This window comes from Ochotona princeps, chromosome 17 (assembly GCF_030435755.1).
Source record: "Ochotona princeps isolate mOchPri1 chromosome 17, mOchPri1.hap1, whole genome shotgun sequence".
NCBI classification, from domain to species: Eukaryota; Metazoa; Chordata; class Mammalia; order Lagomorpha; family Ochotonidae; genus Ochotona; species Ochotona princeps.
In genome coordinates, this window is record NC_080848.1 from 51,536,545 (window position 1) to 51,558,248 (window position 21,704).

At 40.7% G+C, this 21,704-nt stretch overlaps 1 protein-coding gene across 6 annotated transcripts; it reads left to right on the top strand.

Annotated features, from left to right (window-relative positions):
- Nucleotides 1–168: 168 nt before the first annotated feature.
- Nucleotides 169–20,101, top strand: MYH4 (myosin-4). Of its 6 annotated transcripts, XM_012929716.2 has the most exons (39): nt 169–404; nt 509–652; nt 1,013–1,169; nt 2,001–2,028; nt 2,127–2,241; nt 2,683–2,775; nt 2,925–2,988; nt 3,138–3,236; nt 3,347–3,450; nt 4,037–4,175; nt 4,742–4,860; nt 4,970–5,119; nt 5,658–5,828; nt 7,293–7,602; nt 7,782–7,795; nt 8,775–8,828; nt 9,332–9,419; nt 9,497–9,614; nt 9,875–9,998; nt 10,084–10,220; nt 10,338–10,593; nt 11,229–11,471; nt 11,580–11,756; nt 11,977–12,122; nt 12,343–12,433; nt 12,519–12,908; nt 13,428–13,554; nt 13,974–14,092; nt 14,235–14,431; nt 15,296–15,479; nt 15,559–15,724; nt 15,833–15,957; nt 16,218–16,526; nt 17,042–17,245; nt 17,797–17,922; nt 18,013–18,183; nt 18,265–18,369; nt 18,467–18,562; nt 19,864–20,101. In XM_012929716.2, exons 1-39 carry the CDS (start codon nt 201–203, stop codon nt 20,014–20,016), a joined length of 5,817 nt encoding a protein of 1,938 aa, XP_012785170.1. In that variant the 5' UTR covers nt 169–200; the 3' UTR covers nt 20,017–20,101. The 6 variants fall into 6 exon arrangements, with proteins under 6 accessions (XP_012785170.1, XP_004594796.1, XP_004594797.1 ...); XM_004594739.2 differs by lacking the exon at nt 7,782–7,795 and having other exon boundaries at nt 7,293–7,618; nt 8,756–8,828; XM_004594740.2 differs by lacking the exon at nt 7,782–7,795 and having other exon boundaries at nt 8,752–8,828.
- The last annotated feature ends 1,603 nt before the right edge of the window (nt 20,102–21,704 follow it).

The following is a 21,704-nucleotide window of genomic DNA, read 5'->3' on the forward strand; positions in this document are numbered from 1 at the left end:
CGCAAGTCAAGGGGCTGATCTGTCAACAGCATGACAGGTGTGGTCCACAGGAGTGACTCCTAGAGGCAGAGTGGGGAAGCAAGTGTGGTGAATGGAGCAGGTCATTGCCAAACGGGCGCTCCTTCAGCCTAACCCAGTGACATCTGTCCCTGCCTTCTCTAGGTGTGCCCTTCCTGAGCTGCCATTAGTAGTCTGCAGCCATGAGTTCCGACGCCGAGATGGCTGTGTTTGGGGAGGCGGCCCCTTACCTCCGCAAGTCTGAAAAGGAGCGAATTGAAGCTCAGAACAAGCCTTTTGATGCCAAGAATTCTGTCTTTGTGGTGGACGCTAAGGAGTCCTATGTGAAAAGCACAGTTCAAAGCCGGGAAGGGGGGAAAGTGACTGTGAAGACAGAGGGTGGCGCTGTAAGTTAAAAACAAAACAAAATACCCAATGAGTGAGGAGGCGGAATAATTGACCCACATCTACTATTTGCTTGATACTCACTGGCTCCTTCTTTTCTTAAAAGACTGTCACAGTTAAGGAGGACCAAGTCTTCTCTATGAACCCTCCAAAATATGACAAGATCGAGGACATGGCCATGATGACCCACCTGCACGAGCCCGCTGTGCTGTACAACCTCAAAGAGCGTTACGCAGCCTGGATGATCTACGTGAGTGTCTCCTGAGACCTTCCTCACTCGGTGAACCCACTGTGTTTGCTGAAACAAATTAAGAACTCTATTTTCAGATTTTACTCTGGCCATATTTGCTTAAATAAGCACCATCTGGTTAATGCTGTAAATTCTAATGGATTTGAAAATGTACATGTATAAAACCAAACTGAATTCACTGAACAATATAGTACGCTTGTACAGCAGCAGATGAGAAAAGACATTATAAGTGCATGAAATTACTCACCCTCAGAAGAACAAGCATAGTACTTAGGCCCTTTCACCCCTTTCCCTGCCAGCAGGATTTCCAAGGTGGATTAAGAAGGTGATTGCTAACTGAGCAACTCTGCTTTCCCCCAGACCTACTCAGGGCTCTTCTGTGTCACCGTCAACCCCTACAAGTGGCTGCCGGTGTACAACCCCGAGGTGGTGGCTGCCTACAGAGGCAAAAAGCGCCAGGAGGCCCCGCCCCACATCTTCTCCATCTCTGACAACGCCTATCAGTTCATGCTGACTGGTGAGTCCATCACTGCTATAGCCGTGGGTAAAATAGTTATATTCAAATAGCAAAGAAGATAAAGGGTCCGAAGTGCCTAGAACAAATATGATGATAGTAATAATAAAGCCAGAGAACTATATTTAGAATAAAATGCACCCATTCAAAAATATATACAATTTTGCTTAATTTCTGTGCTAACATTCATATAATGAATGCTGGTTCCAATTTAAAATTAACCAAATTTAGGCCTCAAACTCCATTTTAACTGCAACTAATATACAACTTTTCCTAAAAAGTAAGTTTTGAAAACTCACAATGGGAAACTATGGCAAGCACTACATGAAACTTTGCACACTAATAACATGATACAATTATGGAACAAGGTGATCAAATGGAATGTGAAAATATTATTTATGTGATATTCATAAAGTAATCTCATTGGTAAAATGGTGAAACAGCATATTACACATTCTATCACACTAAGCATAACATGACTCTACATGCTGATTCATTGGCACATCTTCTGTTACTTATTTTTTTTTTAAAGATTTATTTTATTTTTATTACAAAGTCAGATATACTGAGAGGAGGAGAGATAGAGAGGAAGTGGAGCTGCCGGGATTAGAACCAGCGGCCATATGGGATCAAGGCGAGGACCTTAGCCACTAGGCCACGCTGCCGAGCCCATTTTCTGTTACTTATTTTAAAAAGAATGATGTAAAAGCAAAGCACAAAATTACAGGTTTTTTCTAATGGGGATTCTAAAGATAATTTTGAGTTTATAAATTCTGTGTTGGCCTATGTGCTCTGTGTGTGTATTTAAACTTATCTTCTGTTTCTTTTCAACAGATCGCGAGAACCAGTCAATCCTGATTACGTATGTAGTTTTCAGCCTTCGTTTTTGTTGAGTGTTGACCATTGTGGTGGTTACTACTGCCTTAGATTCTGACCGTTTCTTCCATTTGGACTTGACAGCGGAGAATCTGGAGCAGGGAAGACTGTGAACACGAAACGTGTCATCCAGTATTTTGCAACAATTGCAATTACTGGAGAGAAGAAAAAAGAGGAACCCACTCCTGGCAAAATGCAGGTGGGTAAGATATTCACCTGAGGATGAAGGAGATAACAGATTATTCAAAACTCTAACGAAAGACTTTAAAATCACCTCAACCAATTGTATGCCATACCCAAATTTGAAAAATAATTCCTGGGAAGGCTTGTGAGAATAAAATGGATAAATCACCATTAACAGCTGACGATACAATTATATAGCTGTGAAACAGACTTAAGCACCCACAATTATGTGTTAAGACTTTAAAAAAGTGGGCCTGATGGATACAGAAACTGAGGCCACGTCACTGGGACCTCTCACTCTCAATTTGCCTTCCTTTAAACTCATGTTAGAAAGCCTGAAGTTGTAGAATAGTGTAAAGGGACAAAATGGAAGAGAAGGAGGTCAAGTGAGAAGCTATTTTAGCTGACGGTTCACACTGTCCAGAGTCCTTTACCTATCATATTCATTCCTCCTAAGGGAACCCTTGAAGATCAAATCATCAGTGCCAACCCCCTGCTGGAGGCCTTCGGCAACGCCAAGACCGTGAGGAATGACAACTCCTCCCGCTTTGTAAGTCTCTTGGTCTTCGTTTTCATGTGAGACTCACCACTGGCACTCTACACATGCGGTGTCACTTCCTTCTCCACTTATCTGCTTCATAATTAAAGAAAAAGCTTTGCCTTTCATTTGTACAGTACACCTCTTTTTGTCTTTTTAAGGGTAAATTTATCAGAATCCATTTTGGTGCCACAGGCAAACTGGCTTCTGCAGATATTGAAACATGTAAGTTAATAAATACTAGCGGCTGAAAATCTTTTCTTTGGAAATACACAGAGGAAGTTCTTGTCCTTAACTATATTGTGTGACATTTCAAAATGCTTAAATTATCAGTGTGGCCTTTTCTCTTAACTGTGTTTAATCTGACTTTCCAGATCTGCTAGAGAAATCTCGAGTTACCTTCCAGCTGAAGGCTGAAAGAAGCTACCACATATTTTATCAAATCATGTCCAATAAGAAACCAGAGCTTATTGGTAAGAAATGTTTTTGATGTATTACTACCAAGGAAGTTGTAAGGAAGCCCACTGAAATGGTTTTGATGACCAAGGTAACTCTGTGTATATATTCTTTTTCTTGTTTTCAGAAATGCTTCTGATCACCACCAACCCCTATGACTTTGCCTTTGTCAGTCAAGGCGAAATCACTGTGCCCAGCATTGATGATCAGGAAGAGCTGATGGCCACAGATGTAAGTAATGCGTATGAAACAGGAAAAGGCCAGTTTATTTTCCAGTTTACAACTTTACTGTATTAGAATGAAAAGCATTAGCAGAAAGGCTATAAATAGGTTATATAACTTTTAGGTTTTATTACACCTATGAGATTATTCACAAGATACTTCCAAGCCCTTCTGCCACGTGTTAGAGAACTTTAAATATCTGTAATGAATGCTGTGTCATTGGTATTCCTTGCCTAGTTGCTTATTTTTCTTTTTCTTCATCTTATTAATCATTTTGGTTAGTAGCCAAGAAACCATTAGGAATACATGCCTAAGGAATAAGGACCAGTTGACATGGAAAAATGGCTGGGTCTCAGCTAAGTGACTGTCGCTAAATCTTATAATATCTCTACTAGTTGAGGGACTCATCTGATACACATCTCTTAGTGTTGCTATGTGGATCAAATAGGTCAAGACTATGAGTGTTTTCTGAAAATGGCAACATGGTATCTAAGGCAAGGCACGATGAGGGAGGAGGCGGAGGCAGGGCCCTGGGTTTGGGGGGAGTCGGCCATGGTAATAATTAGGAGGTAATGAAATTCAACCCTTTCAACAGAGTGCTGTGGACATCCTGGGCTTCAGCTCTGACGAAAAGGTAGCCATTTACAAGCTAACTGGAGCTGTGATGCATTATGGAAACCTGAAATTCAAGCAAAAGCAAAGGGAAGAACAGGCTGAGCCAGATGGCACTGAAGGTACCCTCCCCTCATCAACTTTCCAGAGCTTGAGACTGTGTCTTCCTTTTCTTTGCACTATCTTTTGAGGTGTAAAAGTGTCAGGGAAAGAAACAGAGATACTCTCATGTGTTAAATGATTGAACAGATTGTGGAGCTTTGTGATTTCTGTCTGCTCCATTCTTCATTGACTTCTAAGCTAGGATTTTTGATGCAATTAAAACTTTTTTTTAATTCCAGTAATTCCACAAATTTCTGTGTTCATATGTACTGAGTAAAACAGAAATGTCAACTTTCCTATCACTACTATATTAGGGTTTCTCAAAAATATATTTACCTGTGACCTACTTCCACCATATTTCAAATATCCCACAGAGCACTGATTCTCAAGACTGAAGTTTATCATTACCACTAATGATTAAAATTAGTGTGAATGATGACAGTGCCTTTAACAACATGGACAAATGGATAGGTTTCACAACATTTGCACATGAGTTTTCAAGGAAAGCTTTCTAATTGTAATCACCATTGATATTTTAAGTGGCATAAGACATGGTCAGATTCACTGTTCTTCCCTTGTCCCACAGTTGCTGACAAAGCTGCCTATCTGACAAGTCTGAACTCTGCTGACCTGCTCAAAGCCCTCTGCTACCCCAGGGTCAAGGTCGGCAACGAGTACGTCACCAAAGGCCAGAATGTTCAACAGGTGAACATGACTTAAATACCTACCTGCCCTTGTTCATTCGAAGCACTGATGACTAAAGAGTTTATCCTTACATCCAATTCCAAAAACTAAACTACCACTCTTCTTCAAGGTGTACAATGCAGTGGGCGCTCTGGCCAAAGCCATCTACGAGAAGATGTTCCTGTGGATGGTGACCCGCATCAACCAGCAGCTGGACACCAAGCAGCCCAGGCAGTACTTCATCGGGGTCTTGGACATTGCAGGCTTTGAAATTTTTGATGTGAGTAGAGAATGGATAGAAACTCAGCAAACTCAGTTTGCTCACCAGTTCATTAAATTAGTCTTGTTAGGCAATGAAAGTTATCCTCATAAAAAGTACAAACTGTAATTCTTGCCAAAAGGCTATTTGAAAGAGGTAGGAAAACAAATAAATAAGTATAAGTAGGGAAAGAAAGAAAATTTATTTTTTTTTAATTCTAGAAGTCTCATGGGCTAAACCATGAAAGATAAGAATATTCAAAATCTAGCCAGGATTCAAATGGCTGAGTATAAAAACACTTAAATTACTCTAAGAAAATATTTAAGAGTCCCCATTTAATACACAGTCCTTTGCCTAATGTGCATATTTCACAAAGTTACTTGTGAAGTACAGTATTTGAGGATTCAATTCTTTTCTTAACATTATATCATTAAGAAACCTATCTTGAGGTTTACAATTTAATAAGTCAAAATGTCCTAAATTCTGAAGAAAATATTGGTAAGTTCTCTATAGAGATAATCACTTATAAGTTACTTCCTGTTTTTATCCTTTCCTGTAGTTCAACAGCCTGGAGCAGCTGTGCATCAACTTCACCAACGAGAAACTGCAGCAGTTTTTCAACCACCACATGTTCGTGCTGGAGCAGGAGGAGTACAAGAAGGAAGGCATCGAGTGGGAGTTCATTGACTTTGGCATGGACCTGGCTGCCTGCATTGAGCTCATTGAGAAGGTCTGTGTGACTTTTCAAACATTTAGATTAGGAAAAAACAGCTCACTTCCCTATGCTTAACTACGATCCTAATTTTCAAAACAGGAATGGTGTTTTATGACACACTTGTGCACACTGATCAGCTGTGAGGTCAGTGAGTGTTACTAATGAATAAAGTATAGAGGGTAGAAAATCATTATAACACAAGCACATAACTAGTTGTGCATTTATCCATCTAATAAATTCACTCTCTCTTATTCCTATTTGATTTTATGTGTATGGTAGAAAAGGATGAAATTACAGCAAGTCCTCCAAGTACTGTAAATAACTTTGATACACCCATGACAATATATTGTGCATACATCATCCCTCATTTGGAACAAGGAAGCATAAAGTTTGGAGGTTACCACCTCAACTCTTGCACTCATTATTTTTTTCTCAATTCATATTAACTAGTAAATAGTCATCAAACTTCTGCATGTCATTGCCCAGAAAATTAGTCCCAAGTGCCCCAGTTGTCAAGGGGAAGGAACAATAGTTGGACTACATTCGAGTACGTTGTCAAACAATCACTAGACAGTTTCAAAACTGTACTGGGAGCTCACTAATGGCATTAATATGTGGATTCTTCTGTAAACAGTGGAAGAGGGAATAAGTTCAACTGCCACTTAAGAAACTTTCAAATGCTCCAGACAAAACTCACATAATGATGGCGACAAAAGCATAAAGGCAGGCTGAGTATGTGTGATTTTGAAAACAGATGTGAATTTTACCATGAAAGGTCTAGATTATTCATGAAAACTCTATGATCCTCAGGAAAAGCATGCATTTTCTTTCCTAGCATTTTAGTTTCTAGATCATCAAAATATGTTTTTCTGAGGCAATTTCTGAATTTGTAAAATCATCAACGCTGAATTTTCTTTCAATCTTTCACAGAAAATTTGCCACTGAAAAGAGACAAACTGCTTGGAAAGCAAAAATAAATTACCATCACTTAACTCCACAGTGGTGGTGAGCAGAGCTTAGAGTACAAAGAGTTTTAATGACAAAACACAACATGCATTTTTCTCCTGGGAATAGTTCATCTTTAGTCATTATACATAATTTATCTTCTCTTCACATTTTTTCATGTCTAGATCTGAGAAGAAGAAAAAAATTACCCTGCCAGTAGAGAAGAAATTATTCAGATATATACACTTAAGGAATAAAAGTACAATTTGGAAATAGTATGACAGAACTTAGTTTTACATACTCAACTGAAGTTTGCCAGGCCATAGATGAACTTTTTAACCGTCTTCCTAACAAACATTCCCGTATATTCTTGATACATAATAGTGGTTCCCTACTCCAGTGCTGGAGTACAAGTAATCACAGAGGCTTTCTTAATTTGCTGTTTCAAGGTTTCTTTTGAAACCTGGCAGTTTGGGAATTTCACCAGCCATGGAAATTCCTGATAATTTTTTTTTTTCTTTTTCCTATTTTCAGCCCATGGGCATCTTCTCCATCCTGGAAGAGGAGTGCATGTTCCCCAAGGCCACAGACACCTCCTTCAAGAACAAGCTGTATGAACAGCACCTGGGCAAGTCCAACAACTTCCAGAAGCCTAAGCCTGCCAAAGGCAAGGCTGAGGCCCACTTCTCGCTGGTGCACTATGCGGGCACCGTGGACTACAACATCGCTGGCTGGCTGGACAAGAACAAGGACCCCCTGAACGAGACTGTGGTGGGGCTCTACCAGAAGTCTGCAATGAAGACTCTGGCTTTCCTCTTCTCTGGAGCACAAACTGGTGAAGCAGGTAATTTTAAACATCAGTCTGCTCCAAGAATCACATAATAGGAAAATAGAAATCACGTTGCTCATCACAGACAAAATAGATACAGCAAAAAAATAACATCAAAATACAAGCCAGTATGGATTCATTGACTGGAAACATTGAACAACTCTAATACAGTCTTCTAATCACATGCTTTACAGCTAAAACTGGCACAGTGGATGATTTAATCTATCGCCTAATTTCATCAGAGAGAAAAATCAAGACTTGAATAGGTTGAGTAACTTGCTCAAATTCTATAATCTTCATACTATTAGTTTCTTCAAGTATCTAGCTAACTTGGGTATAAGTAAATCATTTGTAAGGCTTGGTGCTTGAGGAATTGAAGTTCTGTTCTCTTCAGTCACCAGGCATGTGAGAGATCACATACAATTAAAAACAAACAGGATATCATCTCCTCCAATGAGATGTCACTACACATTTTCAACAGCAGGAAGAAACATCAAAATTAACCACATCATGAAGTTAATTAACATGGTATTGAGCTCTACTTTCAGACCAAGGATGGTCTCTCAATGAAACTGTTGAATTTATCTGGACAATAAGATGCTGGACTCTCCACATAATCCATACCTGCAATGAAGGAATCATGACAGGACATGATCTGCACTACCGTAACAATATGGAGGAGTTCAGTATTGGGGGAGGGCTTGAGGAGGGGATGGGGGAATCCCAGAGCCTATGAAACTGTGTCATAAAATGATATAAAATTAAAAAAAAAAAACAGGAAAAAGGATTTCCCTTCAGAGGAGCAGAGCACAGGAGCTGGAACCAAGCAGGCAACTCAGTTTATCCTGGAGTACTGAAGTGCCATTACAACCTGGTCTATGGGCAACGCCATTACGACCCGGTCTATGGGCAACTCCTTGCTAACTGTTGCTTTAGAAAAGGGGAATCCTATCGCTTATCAACATCTGCCATCTTCACTGCCGTTCTTTAATACTCTTAGTATTTTTCCCGGAATGCCTAGAGAACCAATCATTACATTACCCTAAAACTGAACGCAAAGAAATACTGAAGTAAGAATGACATCATTTTGGCAGTCTTCACTAGGAATAATAGTACTAAAAGAACAATTACAAACAGTTTTAACTTTTTGCCTTTACTTTTCAGAGAGTGGCGGTGGCGGTGGAAAGAAAGGCGGCAAGAAGAAGGGTTCTTCTTTCCAGACCGTGTCTGCTCTTTTCAGGGTATGCTATATTCTTGAATTTCATAGGACTAGATTTGTTAATTAAGTTATCCTAACAGGAAAAAAATATTAAGACACATAAAAAATGCCTTAGAAAAATTTTGACAAAAAGAAGATACACAATATGTCTCTTCACATCAAATCTATGATAAATGCATGCTTTTTGCCAATCTCCAGAACTACGAGATCTGGGATTGAACAAATTTCCCACACATTTAACCCTCTTTTAAAAGCAACTTCATTTGGTTGCAGTTACTCCAACACAAATGTTCTCTGACCAGCAGTGCTTGAGGATAACAAACTGAAACGGCCAGTTGTGTAGAATCTGTAATTTCCTGCCCATACTTCACATGGACAGCTCCTACAGGCCATCATGATTATTTTCTCATTGAGGCAGCTCATTAGAATGTTAAACCGGAGCAAAAGTAGCCATGGATCAATGATAGGGACTCTGGTGTAGATGCAAAAAAAAATTATCTTAACACTTTTCATATGGCTTTATAGGAGAATTTAAATAAGCTGATGACCAACCTGAGGAGCACTCACCCCCACTTTGTACGTTGCCTCATTCCCAATGAAACTAAGACTCCTGGTAAGACATCTCTGATATCCCAATGAAACTGCAGTGTGCCTTCTCTTTGGACTACTCTAACAAACATATATTTTTAGGTGCCATGGAGCATGAGCTGGTCCTGCACCAGCTGAGGTGCAACGGTGTGCTGGAGGGCATCCGCATCTGCAGGAAAGGATTCCCAAGCAGAATCCTCTACGCTGACTTCAAGCAGAGGTCAGTGTCTACATACTGCTCTCTCATCCTAGCTTATACCTTGATCAAACTGTGATCATGAAAGGAGTCAAGCTAGTATTGCGTTATCCTAAGATTTTGTCAAACTGATGCAGATTTTTACCTCAAATACTGTTTGAATTTTTAAATGGCATTTTGTTGCCCCAGTATTATTTATCTTTTCAATGATAATTACCATGTGTTCTACCTTTTTTATTTTAGTGAATAAAGGGCACTTTTTCTGGTTATTTTTATTCTGACAGATACAAGGTGTTGAATGCAAGTGCAATCCCTGAGGGTCAGTTCATTGACAGCAAGAAGGCTTCTGAGAAACTCCTTGGGTCCATCGACATTGACCACACCCAGTACAAATTTGGTCACACCAAGGTACTACCAGCCTAAATGTCTATCATATTTTCAAAACTTTTGGGTTTTCTCATGAATGAAGACAATACTCTTGCTATTTGTTAAGGTTTTCTTCAAAGCTGGCTTGTTGGGACTTCTAGAGGAGATGCGAGATGAAAAACTGGCTCAACTCATCACACGCACTCAAGCCATATGCAGAGGTTACCTGATGAGAGTGGAGTTTAAGAAGATGATGGAGAGGAGGTGAGGGATCAAGCACACGGCTTCTTTTCCGGCACTTCTATAATGGAATCGAGAGCAGTGATCACTTCTCTCATCTCACACATTTTTCTTCACTTGCATCTATTTTCTGTATCACAGGGAGTCCATCTTCTGCATCCAGTACAATGTCCGTGCCTTCATGAACGTCAAGCACTGGCCCTGGATGAAGCTCTACTTCAAGATCAAGCCCCTCCTGAAGAGTGCGGAGACCGAGAAGGAGATGGCCAACATGAAGGAAGAATTTGAAAAAACCAAAGAAGACCTGGCTAAGTCAGAGGCAAAGAGGAAGGAACTGGAGGAAAAGATGGTGGCTCTGATGCAAGAGAAAAATGACCTGCAACTCCAAGTTCAATCTGTGAGTTTTGCACATTTCATACAGTTCAACCACATTTCATTTTGCAATAATTGTCTAGCTGAATGTGAGAATTCTTTTTAAATTTAAGGTTTAAGAATAAATGTTTTAGCATTGATACCCAAAGAAGGAATAGATGCAAATCCACACACTATGCTGCATATGTCCACATACGCATTCATAAACAGCTTGTCGTTAGCATGCAAAGTCTTCTTTCTAAACGGGGTTTTATTTTAGTTTAGATTCTTTAGTGAACATTTCGAGTATAAAATCAAAGTTATGTTGTTTTTAGCAGGAGGAAAAAAACATAAATAAATTCATACTTAATATGAGAAAACTAAGTCCCAGAATAAATGACTTTTTAAAATAGGTTAATAAGCACTTGATTTTAGGACAAGTGACTAGTTTTCCTGATTTACCCTTCCAATCCTGGATATTTGGAGGAAATGTGTTGTAATACTTGCTCAGTAGACTGAAATTATTAACAATTTATTTATTTCATTTGTAGAAGTTGGCAAGTGAATGAGTGCATGCGTTTTCCAAATATGTAGTCACTGGTTTTTTATCTTTTAATAAACTATTTTCTGTTAACAGATATAGATTAGCCAAATAAAAATGTTTACTTTTGCCCCCTTTAGGAAGCAGATGGCTTGGCTGATGCAGAGGAAAGGTGTGACCAGTTGATCAAAACCAAAATCCAACTGGAAGCCAAGATCAAAGAGCTAACTGAGAGAGCTGAGGATGAGGAAGAGATCAATGCTGAGCTGACGGCCAAGAAGAGGAAGCTGGAGGATGAGTGCTCAGAGCTCAAGAAGGACATCGATGACCTTGAGCTGACCCTGGCCAAGGTTGAAAAGGAGAAGCATGCCACAGAGAACAAGGTAGAAAACACACACGTAGAAAGGTTGTGGTTTTTTGTCATAAAGTAAAACACAGAACCGAATCTGCCAAAATGTAGTACTTAGTCCTAAGTCTCATTACTTCCCAAGGTGAAAAACCTCACAGAGGAGATGGCAGGCCTGGATGAGAACATTGCCAAGCTGACCAAGGAGAAGAAGGCCCTCCAAGAGGCCCACCAGCAGACCCTGGATGACCTGCAGGCAGAGGAGGACAAAGTCAACACCCTGACCAAAGCTAAAACCAAGCTCGAGCAGCAAGTGGATGATGTAAGTGTGAAAAACAAAATGCTTCCCCTTAAAAGAAATAAACAATTGAGACATACAACCATCTCCGATGCTCAGAAGCCTTTAGCGGTTGGCTTTGTAAATGACAATGTTCTTATGCTATTTTTGAACCTTGTACATTTTTCCTGTAGACCATTGAAGATTAGTGGTCTAAAGCTCAGTACTTAAGAATGGATTTTTAAAAAATTTATTATAAATTTAGCTTGAAGGGTCTCTGGAACAAGAAAAGAAACTTCGCATGGATCTGGAACGAGCCAAGAGGAAACTGGAGGGAGACCTGAAGCTGGCCCAGGAATCCACAATGGATATAGAAAATGACAAGCAGCAACTTGACGAGAAACTCAAAAAGTAAGTGTATTTCAGTTTATTGTATATCAGTGAAGATGAATATATGTTCAAAGAATCTCCAAAAATATTATTTCCTAACATGCAAAGAATAACACCAATGACTTTTTAAAAATGAAAATAGTATATTACTCTCAAAAAAAGCAGCAGTGATAATTCAGTTATACACACAACAGAAGACCTGCAAAAGAACTAACTTTGAGCTAATGCATTGTTTTATTAGGAAGGAGTTTGAGATGAGCAATCTGCAAAGTAAGATTGAAGATGAACAGGCCCTTGGAATGCAGCTGCAGAAGAAGATCAAGGAGTTGCAGGCAAGCCATAACCCCCATCTTTCCTAGGAAATAGTGGAAACCAAACTGCATGATCTCACACTAATGCTGATGTGAACACACACAGGCCCGCATCGAGGAGCTGGAGGAGGAGATCGAGGCTGAGAGGGCCTCCAGGGCCAAGGCAGAGAAGCAGCGCTCTGACCTCTCCCGGGAACTGGAGGAGATCAGCGAGCGGCTGGAAGAAGCTGGCGGGGCCACTTCTGCCCAGATTGAGATGAACAAGAAGCGGGAGGCTGAGTTCCAGAAAATGCGCAGGGACCTGGAGGAGGCCACCCTGCAGCACGAAGCCACGGCGGCTGCTCTGAGGAAGAAGCACGCGGACAGTGTGGCTGAGCTCGGGGAGCAGATCGACAACCTGCAGCGGGTCAAGCAGAAGCTGGAGAAGGAGAAGAGCGAGCTCAAGATGGAGATTGATGACCTTGCTAGTAACATGGAGACCGTCTCCAAAGCCAAGGTCCTTACCAACTTGTCTCATTTTCATCTTTTTTGCACTAATTCAAAAGGTCGAAGTTTATATATCACTAGTCAAATCACATAAACACTAGATATTATTTGAAGTTAAACAGTTATTCCTAGCAATTGTTAAAGGTTCGGTGATTGAAATGATTGAATTACTGGTTTTCACATATTCCTCTTAGAAATAACTTCAGATTTTCATCATGATTGCCATGTAAGAATGCAATTACAAGAAAGGCGTATCCAAAAATCATATTCTGCATGCAGAATATATCTTCCTTCTTTTCAAAAGAAAACACTCTGATTTTGATCACCTTGTGCTGTGGCATTTAGCCCAAACTATAAGCATGCTTCTTTTAATTTCTGGGCACCACACAGGGTTTTACAGAAACCTGTGCTTCTATCAAAATAAATAAGTAAAACTCAGCCCCTTTCCACCAGTAATTACCTGTCTCCAAATCCCAGGCTTCCAAACAGAAACGAGTTATCTTTTGCTGTCTTCCACTTCCCACCACAGGGAAATCTCGAGAAAATGTGCCGCACTCTAGAGGATCAGCTCAGCGAAGTGAAAACCAAAGAGGAAGAGCAGCAGCGCCTCATAAACGAGCTCTCGGCCCAGAAGGCGCGTTTACACACAGAATCAGGTCAGTCACTGAGGACCAGCAGCCTGTGGAGAGGTTAAGAATGAAGGCGAAGCCTCCACCTGAGAAACAAAGCCATTCATCACTTCTAAGTTACTTCTTGATCTTTTTATTATTACATGATAAAAAGAGATGCTTTTACTAGAATTGTAGCAATGAAAGAAGCCATCTAGGCTCAGGAGATTTCGCCTCAGTATTACTCAAAAAAAAAAAAAAAAAAAAAACAAAAAACAAAAACCAAAACCAACAATCTAAAATCAAAGAAAGCTCAGCCATTTTTGAGGAAATAATCTTCTCCACAGCACTGATGCTCTTGAGTTCTTTTCATCATGTGAACTAAGGTGGTCTTAATGTTATTCAGTTCTTTCCATTATCCCTCACCTAGATAACAGCACTGAATCATTCACACTTGTTTTTCACAGGTGAGTTTTCACGGCAGCTAGATGAAAAAGATGCCATGGTGTCTCAGCTATCCCGAGGCAAGCAAGCATTTACACAACAGATTGAGGAATTAAAGCGGCAGCTAGAGGAAGAGACTAAGGTATGGTTAGCATACAGTCTACAGTTAACATTTTCCATTTTCAGTCACTTGAATTGTGCAACTCGACAGACACAGTACTGAACTTCATGTAGCGAATACCAAAAGAACATAAAGTCACATTACACACTTTTTCATGATCTAGGCCAAGAATGCCCTGGCCCACGCCTTGCAGTCGGCCCGCCACGACTGTGACCTGCTGCGGGAGCAGTATGAGGAGGAGCAGGAAGCCAAGGCTGAGCTGCAGAGGGCGATGTCCAAGGCCAACAGCGAGGTTTCCCAGTGGAGGACCAAATACGAGACGGACGCCATCCAGCGCACGGAGGAGCTGGAGGAGGCCAAGTATGTGCTTTCAATGATATGGTCAGTCAGAAGAAAATAAAAGTAAAAACAGTGTAAGAAAAATAGAATAAATTATGGCAGGCATGGGGATAGGTCAAAGACTTCAGCCTGTTTTCATGTACGGTGGTATATTCAATATTGTCTTCTTCTTACTGCCATGGAAACACCTTAAATTTCTTTCCACCTGAATAGATTACTATCAGCATACCCTTTATGATTTAAGTATAATTAATTTTCTACACTTGAAGGGAAATGGAAACATTTGAGACTATCTAGTATAACATAATGGAAATTATAATCAGATTTTCCTTATCTAGAGTGCCAAATGTTCAGAATCAAACTACAATACACTGTCATCATTTTAAGTAACAACCAGTACTACTGGTTTTATTCAAAACTATACATATTGCTTGTATCATAATAATCATAGGAGTTACACAAGAATAGGAGACAGAAATTACATTCTTAGAAAGTCTTCCTAAATTTGATCTGTTTAGTAGTTATTAGAATTAAACCAAATGAGAGGGTCCCATGCCCAGCTCCCAGTATTATCTCACCTCACTTTTTCACTCACATAAATAGCCTGTCCCTCTCCCCTCCCCCGCCCAAATAAATGCAAACGGCCCGATAAATGTTTGACAACTCCTTGGATAGTTAAAAATAAGAACTCATCAGAGAAAACAAAATTTTATAGAAGAAATGAGCATGGAGAAGCTATTTCAGAAAAAAAAAGTAACCTATGGATATGAGGGCAAAAATACTGGAACAAATATGCTGTTTAGTAGCTTTATTTAGTAGCTTTATAAAGTTAACTGTGGTGACTTTGAATCTGCTCTTGGTCATTCATTCTGACCAACTTTTCAGGAAGAAGCTGGCCCAGCGTCTTCAGGATGCTGAGGAACATGTGGAAGCTGTGAATTCCAAATGCGCTTCTCTTGAAAAGACAAAGCAGAGGCTACAAAATGAAGTGGAGGACCTCATGATTGATGTGGAGAGGTCTAATGCTGCCTGCGCAGCTCTGGACAAGAAGCAAAGGAACTTTGACAAGGTAGCTCGTGGTTACAGACTCCTGTGGGAGGAAGCACTTTGCTCGTGACGTCAGAGGCTCACTCTCAATGTGCTTGCAGGTTCTGGCAGAGTGGAAACACAAGTACGAGGAAACTCAGGCTGAACTTGAGGCCTCCCAGAAGGAGTCCCGTTCTCTTAGCACAGAGGTGTTCAAGGTGAAGAATGCCTATGAGGAATCCTTGGATCACCTTGAAACTCTAAAGAGGGAGAATAAGAACTTGCAGCGTGAGTCATTCTAATCATCCTATCAAAGATGGTACGGACACATATATTTTTTTGCAATTGTTTTTTCATTCTCAATTTTGAATTTTGGTATTTATTATTAAACTACAGAGGAGATTTCTGACCTGACTGAGCAAATTGCAGAAAGTGGAAAGCACATTCACGAACTGGAGAAAATAAAGAAGCAGATTGACCAAGAGAAGAGTGAGCTGCAGGCCGCCCTGGAGGAGGCGGAGGTAGGTATTTCAGTTGCTCACCCAAACATTATAAATGAACTGAAAAACAAATAGCAATTGAGATCCATCACGTTGTAAACCTTTAGAGGCTAGTGCATATAAATCAGTGAAAAGTCAACTGTGTTTTGGGAATGCAGAACTAATAGGATAAATTAAGACGTATGATAGTTTATAAGGTTTTTTTTTAAGCATGTTCTTTGAGAAATCATTGCAATATGGGAGAAGAATCTCTGAGTAACCTACATGTTGCTTTTATTAAGGGATCTCTTGAGCATGAAGAAGGCAAAATTCTTCGCATCCAACTTGAGTTGAATCAGGTGAAATCTGAGATTGACAGAAAAATTGCTGAAAAAGATGAAGAAATTGATCAGCTAAAGAGAAACCACCTCAGAGTTGTGGAGTCCATGCAGAGCACGCTGGATGCAGAGATCAGGAGCAGAAATGATGCCCTGAGGATCAAGAAGAAGATGGAGGGAGACCTCAATGAGATGGAGATCCAGCTGAACCACGCCAACCGCCAGGCTGCTGAGGCAATAAGGAATCTCAGGAACACACAAGGAATCCTGAAGGTACTCCAGGAGTGCTCACTCATAGCATATAGTCTGGGCAACAATGTGTAACTCAAGTTTTAAGGTTTTGTGAGGACCATAAATCTTAAGAAATCTAGATTAGTTCTGAAATCTAGTACCATTCAGGTATATTTAACTGTTTCACTGGGAGTCCTCCTTTTATTCAGGCATAGAATACTCGAGGGTATCTTCAGAGAGAAAAAGAGGCGACAGGTGGGAAGATAGGGAGTAATCAGAGCTCAGCCACATGCAACAATTCAAAATGATTCATTTTTCTGGACTTCGTTTGTTTTACATATAAAACAGCAACACTGAACCATGTTACCACATTTTTATGATTCAGATCTAAAATAATCTAACATCATGTTATTTAAAGTAAACTGCTACTCTAGCCTATAAGGAATTTGTCATTATATATAGTTACAGATTGTTCCTACCCTAGGTTATTAAGATCAAAGTATTTGCGTGACCCCTTTAACCGGAGGGGGAGTAAATTGTATTCTGTTTCTGTGTAGGACACTCAACTACATCTGGATGACGCCGTCAGAGGCCAAGATGACCTTAAAGAGCAACTGGCCATGGTTGAGCGCAGAGCTAACCTGATGCAGGCTGAGATTGAAGAGCTCAGGGCATCCCTGGAACAGACCGAGAGGAGCAGGAGAGTGGCAGAGCAAGAGTTGCTGGATGCCAGTGAGCGTGTGCAGCTCTTGCACACTCAGGTGAGGCTCAAGAACGTCTCATAAACTGAAGATGATTGGATAAAATCAGCTTGTTTATAAAATACGATGCCAGTGCCAGTGGTCTTTCCTGGAATTTTGGAAAATGTACAGTTAATACTGGACCTAGTTGGTTCACATGTGCATTATATATTGCAGGCTGGTATAATCAATGACAAAATAATCTGGACTTCTAGAAACATCTGTAAAGAAACACAAAGACTACCTGCAAATATCCATGTAACCAGCACTAGTAGACATCTTGCATTTCACTATTCTATGCTGTCAACAGCAAATACAATAGAGAATGATAGTATGCAAGTAAATAATACTCATGTATCATGTGTACACATAAGGAAAGTTCACTGGATATAAAAAGCGACAAATTCAAATTCCTGGAGGCCATTATTAGTACTATTAAAATTTGTTGTTTATAGTAAAATTGTTAAAAACATGGTGGTATTTCTTTGCAATGCTAATAAGCTACACTAGTTTCAATGACAATGTGAATAATTAAATGTGTTTTCCTTCTTTTTAAAAATATTTTTAACCAGAACACCAGCCTGATCAACACCAAGAAGAAGCTGGAGACCGACATTTCCCAGATCCAGGGAGAGATGGAGGACATCGTCCAGGAAGCCCGCAACGCGGAGGAGAAGGCCAAGAAGGCCATCACTGATGTGAGCAGAGGGCCACACACTGGGGAGGAGACGTGCAGCAGGACACGCTCTCTCAGCTCTCCTAACCCAGTCTGTTTCACTGCTGCACAGGCGGCCATGATGGCGGAGGAGCTGAAGAAGGAGCAGGACACCAGCGCCCACCTGGAGCGCATGAAGAAGAACCTGGAGCAGACGGTGAAGGACCTGCAGCACCGCCTGGACGAGGCCGAGCAGCTGGCGCTCAAGGGCGGCAAGAAGCAGATCCAGAAGCTGGAGGCCAGGGTGGGTGTCTGCAGCTCCATCGGATTCCCACCTGTTCACGTGGTTATGGCCAGGCTGTCATACACCTTTGATTTCTTGCAGGTGAGGGAGCTTGAAAATGAAGTGGAAAGTGAACAGAAGCGCAACGTGGAGGCCGTCAAGGGCCTGCGCAAACATGAGAGAAGAGTGAAGGAACTCACTTACCAGGTGACTGGCCTTTGCAGATTTCCAAGCCTGCAGCTTTTCAAGCGATTAAAGCCACGAGTTGGATTCAAATAACGGTACTAACTGCCTCCTCTTTCAGACGGAGGAGGACCGCAAGAATGTTCTGAGGCTGCAGGACTTGGTGGACAAACTGCAAACCAAAGTTAAAGCCTACAAGAGACAGGCTGAGGAGGCTGTGAGTATCTCCACGGGGACTGAGGCAGTCGGGTTTCGTGGGGCCTGGAGCTTATGGAATTTAAGGGAGATCCTTTAAGGCAAGGAGCATATCATTGGAAGCACAGAAGTCCATATGAAAAGTACTCAGGGTGAAAAAAGGTTGCCACAAATTCTTAGAGCTTTTAGACATACAGGCTCCTTTCTGCTGTGACCTCTTTAAGCAATTTCCCAGAAATGTTACCAAGTAAATGCTTCTTGGTTGCAATGCACTTCCCTTACTGGCTAGAAAACTCTAGAACTCCCACCATCACAGGAACAGCAAGCACATTCAGAGACTGAATTCACACATTTTCTTAACTTCATGATGAATCTACCTCACGGCTTTATTTTTTCCAATTTCACTCTAGCTTTTGTTCTCTCCCTGCTAATTCTGAAACCAAAGTTAAGTTCTTTGCACCCAATACCACCACTGTGTCTATTCTCTAAAATTTATTTTAGAGAAATAAGTTTGAATCAGCTCTTTGCCTTTTTAATTTACTATATATATATATACATATATATATATATTTAAATATATATTCATTTGAAAGTCAGAGTTACAGAGAGAGATGGAAAGACAGAGAAAAAGAACTTCCATCTGTTGATTCCCTCCCCAAACGGCTGCAACAGCCTGCACTGGGTCAGCCTGAAGCCAGGAGCTTCATCCAGGTGTCCCATGTAGGTAGCAGGGAGCCAGACACCACATCTTCCACTGCTTTCCCAGGTGTATTAGTTGTGAACTAGATCAACATGAACTGGCACTCATGTGGGATGTTGGTGTTACAGGAGGCAGCTTTACCTGCTACAGCACCTTGCTAGCCTCAGTCATTGTCATAGGTTTTCCAGGAAGACAGTCAGCTGAAAGCCTGCTGAGACCAGTGGTGTGTTGTGAGTGCACTTATTAAGACAGGCAAGTTGGTGCCCAATAAGAATAAGGAGATACCAAAAACTTCAAGGAAAGTGGAATTACAAGGAAAGTTTATTTTGGTGCAAACATTTTTGTTCTTGGCAGTTCCTCACCATAAGTATCTTCCATTAATTTTTTGACAATCCTTTGTATGTATTATTTTGAAAAATTTGTTTGTATCAAATTCATCTTTTAGTTTCATTTTCCATGACCTTTCTGAAATACCTGTATGCATTACCAAGGAACAAAACCTTTGCTTTCTCACTCATAAAGTAAATCCTGCAGCTTCTTTTGGTAACAATGGTAACAAGAATCAGAGTGTGTCAAATTTTCTTGTTCTCTCTTACGCATTCTGTTCACATTTCTGTTCACAGGAGGAGCAATCCAACGTCAACCTCTCCAAATTCCGCAAGCTCCAGCACGAGCTGGAGGAGGCCGAGGAGAGGGCTGACATTGCCGAGTCCCAGGTCAACAAACTGCGGGTCAAGAGCAGAGATGTCCACACAAAAGTTGTCAGTGAAGAGTGATTCACTCTATTGCTGAAAGGTGACCAAAGACACGCACAAAATGTGTAGTTCTTTGTCACTGTGTTGTATACCAGGGAAATAAAATTTGCAGACAATTTTGCAATCTAAAAGTACATTTGTCTCTTAATTATAAGCTTTCATTAGAATCAACTCATTTATCCATAACTGTTGAGCTCCTACTGTGAGCAACAGAAATGATGACAAAATTGAAATGATGGTAGTGAATCCATTTTAATAGTGGTTTCAAAAAATTCCAAAGTGATAAAAGGACAAAGTGATAAAAGAACAGAGTGATTTGCTAAGCTACAGCATCCAGAAATGCTCCTTGGTGCTTGGCCTAGTAGCTGTACTGCTTAAGATGCCTGCATCCCATGTCAGAGTACCTCGGCTCAGGTTCCAGCTCTCTGAGTCCATCTTCCTGTTAATCCTGATTCTGGGAGGCAGAGATGATAACTCAGGTAGCTGGGTCCCTGCCACCCAAGTGGAAGACCTGGACTGAGTCCCTAACTCTCTGCTTTAGCCCGGCCCAGCCCTGGCCTTTGCAGGCATTTAGAGAACATATCAGCAAATGGAAGTTTCTCTCTCTCTCTCTCTCTCTCTCTCTCTCTCTCTCTCTCTCTCTCTCCTCTCTCTCTCTCCTCTCTCTCCCCCTCCTCCTCTCCCTGGGTGCATGTGCTTGTGCATGTCTCCCTGTCCCTGTGTGTGTCTGTCTAGTTCTGGTTCTCAAGTGACATAAACATTTTAAAAAGAAGACCGCACTAGCTAGTTTTCCTAGAGGATGGATGGTTATCAAATAAAAGAGAAGAGGAGATGATCATCCGAAGAAGAGAAAACAAGCTCCAGGAGTGTGAACCTCGGCTTCATGAGCAAGAACAAATGAGGCCAGACTGTGAAGAGTATGGCTTCACACGCAGGGCTGCAGAGGCAGACATGGATCAAACTGGTTAGCTTTCATGGATGACAGTGGACAAGAACACAGAAGGAAGGCAGGGTCCTAACATCACTATAAGGAAAGGGCTGGGAAAGCGCAGTGAAGGCAATCTCCCCAGTGTGGTTGCATGTTGTATGTTTCCTCCTTTGGGAGGATTTCTTTTCTTCTCAAAGTTCTTCCTTTCTGAGAAGAACTGACAGGATCTTTCAGATCAATCTACCTTGTTAATCTTCTGATGTCTAAACACAATCTGCTTATCAAAGAAACTACCTTTTTGCATTATCTTACATATCTCAAAGAGGAAAAATTTATTTTTTAAATTCAAAGATAATTATCTGAAATTTACCACAACTGAGTTTTTGTCAGATTCACTTTTTTCTTAACCCCCCCCCCACAAAACTTCCTTAAAATTTAAGGTATTTGGGTATCCAAAAATATGATAGTAAAATACTAATTTATTATTTTACATGATGAATGTCCCTTTCTAGCGTTTGCTCTGGGAAATTTCCTCCCTCATTCCTAATTAGTAATGAGAAGCTTGTTTCATAAGAAAAGAATCTGAAAGAGGTAGGAAGTAATTACAAGGCATATTTCACCTAGGCAACAACTAATAAAATATCCTGCACAGAGGCATTTATTTTCAGATTTTAATTAAGCTCTGTAGAATAAACCTAATGACCTCAAAAGCACTGGGCAACTGCTATATTATTCCGTCATCCAACTATTTAAATAATGGCTTCTACAGAACGCTGAGAGT

Bases quoted from the DNA above. Each gene is read 5' to 3' on its own strand.
- MYH4 (XM_004594739.2), top strand. From the start codon at position 201: ATGAGTTCCGACGCCGAGATGGCTGTGTTTGGGGAGGCGGCCCCTTAC. The intron at 2,989-3,137 runs GTAAGTTAATAA...CTGACTTTCCAG, and splicing joins TTCTGCAGATATTGAAACAT to ATCTGCTAGAGAAATCTCGA. The intron at 14,432-15,295 runs GTATGTGCTTTC...CCAACTTTTCAG, and splicing joins GAGGAGCTGGAGGAGGCCAA to GAAGAAGCTGGCCCAGCGTC.